This window comes from Rosa rugosa, chromosome 2 (genome assembly GCF_958449725.1).
Source record: "Rosa rugosa chromosome 2, drRosRugo1.1, whole genome shotgun sequence".
NCBI lineage: Eukaryota > Viridiplantae > Streptophyta > Magnoliopsida > Rosales > Rosaceae > Rosa > Rosa rugosa.
The window spans coordinates 64,952,633-64,958,898 of NC_084821.1; the positions used below are offsets into that span (position 1 = coordinate 64,952,633).

General features: G+C 34.2%; 1 protein-coding gene across 1 annotated transcript; it reads right to left on the minus strand.

The window, feature by feature from the left end:
• Positions 1-612: 612 nt before the first annotated feature.
• On the minus strand, positions 613-5,158 carry LOC133734778 (codeine O-demethylase-like). Its single transcript, XM_062162397.1, has 4 exons — positions 4,892-5,158; positions 4,522-4,763; positions 3,137-3,461; positions 613-1,065 (listed from the first exon to the last, which is right to left on the minus strand). The coding sequence occupies exons 1-4, from the start codon at positions 5,156-5,158 to the stop codon at positions 808-810; spliced, it is 1,092 nt and encodes a 363-aa protein (XP_062018381.1). The 3' UTR covers positions 613-807.
• Between the last annotated feature and the right edge of the window lie 1,108 nt (positions 5,159-6,266).

A 6,266-nucleotide genomic window follows, 5' to 3' on the forward strand; every position in this document is an offset into this window, starting at 1 on the left:
ATGACATTTGAACCTTATAGTTTCGGTGCTCTCCAGAAATTCCTTCCACTGTTTCCCAATGCTCTCCTGTGCAGGAAAGAGGATATGATACATCTCCAAACTTCAGTTATGACTTATGAAAATGCAACTTTTAAGTGTAAATAAATGAAAGGGATTGTATATGATTCCCATAGAAGTATCTCATCATTTGTAATAAGGAAATAGTTGAGAGGCAATAGTTAGTTGGTGATTAGATAAAGGATCTGTTTTCAGTCACTCATGTACATAAACATTTAGAAATACATCAAAGTAAATGTTCGTCCATTAATTTGATCTAGTTCGGTACCTGAATGATTAGCAATTTGAAATAAAATTTTCAGAAGTGATCTACTCATGTACATAAACATTTACCGGTTGATTTACCGTAATGTAATCGAAAAATATGTCTCCGAACCCCTTGAATAAAAAGTCCTCATGAAGTCTTCATTTTAGTGGTTCTCATTAAAATATCTCCATGTTCTAGTATAGAAGCTTTTTTCCTTTTTTCTTTTTTGGTATGAGCATAGAACTTGAGTTTGAGCTGTATGTCTTGCAAATTAATACACACACACATGCATATACATACATTATTCGTACAATAATTAAGTTATACATCAAACAGCAATACTGCAATACCATACATAAATTACATAATAAGTCTTAAGACTGGTATTTTTACACTGCAGCGTTGGTATTATACTCAAGGAACGCTTTATTTGAAAGTAGTGAAGCAAACTATATATATGGATATATCGTGGAACTAAGCATGCAGTACAGCAGTAGTATTACTCAATTCCCATTCTGGAGCCTCATTTGGTCCAAGTATGATTTCCCGTCGAGCTTACGGCGGGTGTAGAAATCTTGGACGTACTGTTCCATCCCAATCCTTTTGAACAGTGGTGGGTTTTCTGGGGTTATCAAGCTGGTCACTGGTCCAATTTCTGCCTCGAATTTGGGGTTGAAGAACATAGCGATTGAGATCCTCTCTTGCTCAGAGTTCACCATAGCTCTGTGCTCCATGCTCTTGTACACTCCATTGCTGAGGATCTATAAATAGATGTACACGTGGATATACTAATATATACTAGTACAATGCACGTATTATTGATAAAACTAGAAAACATGTGAAAAAATTTTTGTTTCCTAATTCAGTAATTCTCATTTTTTCCTATTATACATTATAATTTTTTTTCATAATAATCATTTTAAATTATTTTATTACTTATTTTAATTTTTTATTTTATTTTGATGAATATTATAGGCAACTTATAATTGGCGAGACTTGTGACGCTGAAACTCTTACCTTCACTTTATAATATATATAAAGTAGAGAACAAAGAGAAGTTTTAAATACACACCCCTAGTTACTTAATACACATTCCTTACTCAATACACCTATCATTTAATTTCTCATTCTAACATTTTACTAAATACACAACCCAAATTACCTAAAATATCCTTAAACTTAAAAACCATGAAATACATTTGATTAGTATATATACTTGACCATATTAATTACTTGTGTTAGTTATTGGGAAATACATAAGGATTCATTATTGTTTCCTTCAAAGTTCAAATAAATGCTTAGAAATAGGTTTTATATTATTTGAGTTCTCATCCACTAAACATCCTTTTGATCAAGTATAAAATTTTGAGTCGACCATTCAACCAAAATTGTATCAGTAGTTTCTCCACAATGGCGGAACTACGAAGTTGTCATTGGATGGTCAAACACATTAACAATTACAAAGTTTTATACCTGTGATGTTTTATATTAGATAATAAATTGTCTAATAATCACTTTTAGATAATAAAAAAAATGAACTAAAAAGTGGGAGTAAAGCGATATGTTTTAAAAACATTTAATGCTATTGATTTCGAAATTCTAAATTACATGGTATCTTATGCCATTTAATTACAATTCATTTAAGGAAAATTTAAATTAGATGGTTTCTAACTTTATTCTTGTTTTAAATGAGGATGCCATGTATAGAAATTTATTGTGTTTATAATTATAGAATAATATAAGGAACATATGATTATTATTTTTTTTTTCTTTTAATACATAGATGTTTATTTTGGTCATTTAACCTACCTATAAAATCTGATTTGAAATATAAAATAATAGGGATGTGTATTAAGTAGTTTGGGGTGTGATAAAACTAGAAAACATGTGAAAATTTCTTTGTTTCCTAATTCTCATTTTTTCATATTATACATTATAATTTTTTTTCATAATAATCATTTTAAATTATTTTATTACTTATTTTAATTTTTTATTTTATTTTGATGAATATTATAGGCAACTTATAATTGGCGAAACTTGTGACGCTGAAACTCTTACCTTCACTTTATAATATATATAAAGTAGAGAACAAATAGATAACAAAGATTTTAATTCCCAAAATTGATTGTAATAAAATTAGACAATCACTTTTGTATGTCGCATACATTTGAATTTCGCTCATCCCCCTCAAGTCAACCTTATGTTGGGGAAATGGGGATGCATGTGTAATTGTATGTTTGTTAATGTTACATCTCAATGGATTGTAATCTTTTCTTGTTTTCTTTTTCTTTATTATAGTACCTTGGTCTTTATTCTCAATCAAAATTATGTCATCCTCAAAATCCTAAGAAACCTTTGAAAAAAAAAAATCATTCCACCCTCTGTTGGAAACTATTTGAAAGGGTAAGGATTTCTAGTATGTATTAATTGTTCGAAATAAAAAACAAAAATATGCTTTTGTCATTGAGGTATCTACAAATTTTAGAGTACTACGTGATAAAGTAATTTGGGGTTCACATCCAAAACCAATTGGCAATAAATGAAGTTGCTCAAACCCTTATAAACTCACTAGCACACGTGGGTAAACCCGCTCTGATACCATGATAAAGTAATCAGGGGTTCACATCCAAAACCAATTGGCAATGGATGGAGTTGCCCAAACCCTTATAAACCCACTAACACGGTCCCATTTTTTCCCATGTGGGATTTATATATTCTCAACACTACATTCATCAAATATACCTACATTTGCTTGATTCGTATGTTTTAATTAATAGAATAGTATAGTACTTTTATTTTGGTTGAGTCGAAAGAAGGGTGAATAGGACAAACCTCAAAGATGTCCCCTGCATTAACCACAAAGGCATCTTCACAGAAGTTGACAGGAACCCAAACCCCATCTTTCTTAATCTGCAGACCACCCACCCCGTTAAGCTGGTGGAGGATGGTGATCCCGGAAGCGTCCGAGTGAGGTGTGAGGCCGATGACCAGCTCTGGTTGTGGGCATGCAGGATAGTAATTCATCCTCACTGACTGCATCCCATCTTCAAACATCTCCTCAGTCTCTTTTATGTCTATCTTCACAGCCTTCCCCAGAAACCCAATTAGTTCCATGGCTAGTTGCTTCAGTTCCAAGTAGTATGACTCGAAGGTATTCCTGCATGACTTAAAAAAAAATGTTAACAACAAAAAATTATTGGTAAGGTGTTTATAGGGAATTTTCTTGAGGCAAGACAATTGTCCTGTTGTGTTGTGAGACCATGATATCAATATATGAAAAAATCTTTTTTTTTTAGTTATATATGAAATCATATTAGAATATGGTCATGATATTTAATAGCTAGTTGATAAGAGCATCTTTAACAGACTCTCTATTTTGGCTCCTTAGCTATTTTGGAGAGCATGTTTAGCTTTTTATATATTTTAGCAGCTGCACCAGACTCCTAAGTGACTCTCTATTATAATTTTTAGCTATCTCGCTCCTAAATATAGAGAGCGAGATGAGGCTCTCTATAATTTATAACATTCCTTTTGAGTTATTTTATGCAAGTTTTAAAAACATTTAAACTATGTAACCTTCCTTTAAAAAATAATATTAATATAAATTTAAAACTAGCTATAATAGAGAGCACTGATGCATATGTATTTCTAAAGTGGCTAGCCAAAATGACTTTTTAGCTACTTTGGCTAAAATTTGATTTAAAAATGGCTAGCATTGCTAAATTAGATGCTCTAAATACAACAAGTTATGTATAATTTAGATAACGTGCAATCATTCAATTCACAAAGTAACATATATATCAATATGTCAGATTGTAATAACCATGAATTGGTTTTTGTGAAATTATGTTAGAACTAGTCCTTTAACATGTGCGGTTGGATTTTATTTTTTTATTTTGAAATTAAAAAAGTTACAGCAATTTCTCTTCTTATTTTGGGAAAATTTCTTCTTTTTTCATGGGAGGTATTGCAATTTTTTCAAATATAATATAGTCTATTGACTATCTTATCCTCATATAGAAATAATTTATTTATTAATATCTATATTATGTGAGGGCATATATGATAGTTTAAAAATTTAACCATTCTCTCAAGAATTGCCTTAATTATATAAGATATATATAGTGTATTTTGTCAACAAACATATTAGATCTAGCAATATTATTAGATCGATGATAATTCAACTTTAATTCGATGTATAGAGAGAGAGGCTAGACCTGAGGGATGAAGGGAGCTCTGGGAAGAGGTATGGCTTTCTCCTATGAACAGGGTTCATGGTCATGTAGAATCTATTACCCCAGTCACGTTTTTGCTCTTTATAGGCTATGGATCCATAGCCTTCAACGTCACCAGGCCTTATTTGATACTTCATTTTCTCTTCCAAGGGAAGCTTAAAGAATTCTTCAACCTCGTACTTCAGCTTCTCCAAAAGCATAGGGCTAACTCCATGGTTCACCAACTGCACGTACAAAAAAAAAAAAAGAGTATAAATTAAAACAAGAGTGTAAGACTAGCTCATTGGATGAATAAGGTGTACTAATTTCATTTTATCAAGTCCAACAAATTTTGAGATGTTATAATACGAACCTGAAAGATTCCCCACTCTTTGCAAGTTGAGCGCAGATTTTCCAGTTCAGAATCTGAAGCTTCTGATCCCGTTACTAGTTTTATCATATCGATGGTTGGGATTACGGTGGGCTTATCAGAGAGATCAGATGAAAGTTCTGGTTCTTCGAAACTACGGACGTAACATTGTGGGACTTCAGTTAGTGACTCTTTGGTGATCTCCAGGATGCTCATAAGAGAGCTAGAGCTCTCAAAGCCTCCTGGTAGCCTTAGCTGGGGTGATGCCATTTCTTTAGTTGTTGAGTTATGAGCTCAAGTGCAACTACACCTCCCATGTATATATAGGCATGTTACCTGTGATCAAAGAAATAAAGAGCAGAATATCTCCTACTAAATTAACACCAAAGTCATCGTGAAGATAATCATCTGATGTACAAAATATGTGCCTCACTAGAGTAAAAATATATCTAGCAATAATTCAGTGGGATTACCAACGGTACGTACTTACCTTGTAATGTTCATATTAAATATAGAAAATTACAAAGAAGTGTCACTTTGAGACTTATATTAGTCATAAGGCCACCTAAATTGTTTTGTACACATAAGGCCACTTTGAGGCCCAAAACCATCAACTCCTTTTTATGCTATACCTATTTTGCCCTCAACCTTCTCTCTCTCTCTCTCTCTCGATAAACTGATGTTTTTGAAACAGATCGCATTCTCATCTCTCTCTCTCTCCTCGGCGCACCATCCAGTCTCTTCCGGCATCCAATTTCTGGAAACACCGCGCGTCTTCGATGAGCTTTGCCTTCACCGGATCTTCGTTCTCCTCCGCGAGTGAGTCCAGTCTCTTCTGGTGTCCAATTTCTGGAAACACCGCGCGTCTTCGATGAGCTTTGCCTTCACCGGATCTTCGTTCTCCTCCGTGAGTGAGTCCAGTCTCTTCCGGCGTCCAATTTCTGGAAACACCGCACGTCTTCGATGAGCTTTGCCTTCACCGGATCTTCGTTCTCCTCCGCGAGTGAGTCGACCTCGGTCTTCGTTGCTTCGCCTTCTACGGTTTTACTACTCTTTCCTCTCAGTAATTTTTCAAATTTCGTTTGAGAAATTGAAGTAGTCACTGCTGGAGAGGACCTCTGGCGTCTCCCGTATAGGGTGTTATTGAGCCCAGAGGCCGCATCTTTCAGAACCTTAATGCTTCCTCTCACCATTGTTTGTTTGTGTTTCTGAGCTCTCTGTTCCCAAAGAGACAAAATAATACCCTTTTTCCAAACGCACCGTTTCGTAGAGCCCTAATGCAAAACGACGCGTTTCGTTTTTGGGTCAAAGTGTAATCTACTCACCTGAGCACACTTGGTCGTCGTCGCCTGAGCCACCAAAGCAAAGAGACTCTGAT

Excerpts from the sequence above, each read along its gene's own strand:
- LOC133734778 (XM_062162397.1), bottom strand. The coding sequence starts at position 5,158 with ATGGCATCACCCCAGCTAAGGCTACCAGGAGGCTTTGAGAGCTCTAGC. Across the intron at positions 3,462-4,521 it reads GAGCTCCCTTCATCCCTCAG|GAATACCTTCGAGTCATACT; the intron begins GTCTAGCCTCTC and ends TAAGTCATGCAG. Across the intron at positions 1,066-3,136 it reads ATGCAGGGGACATCTTTGAG|ATCCTCAGCAATGGAGTGTA; the intron begins GTTTGTCCTATT and ends ATCTATTTATAG.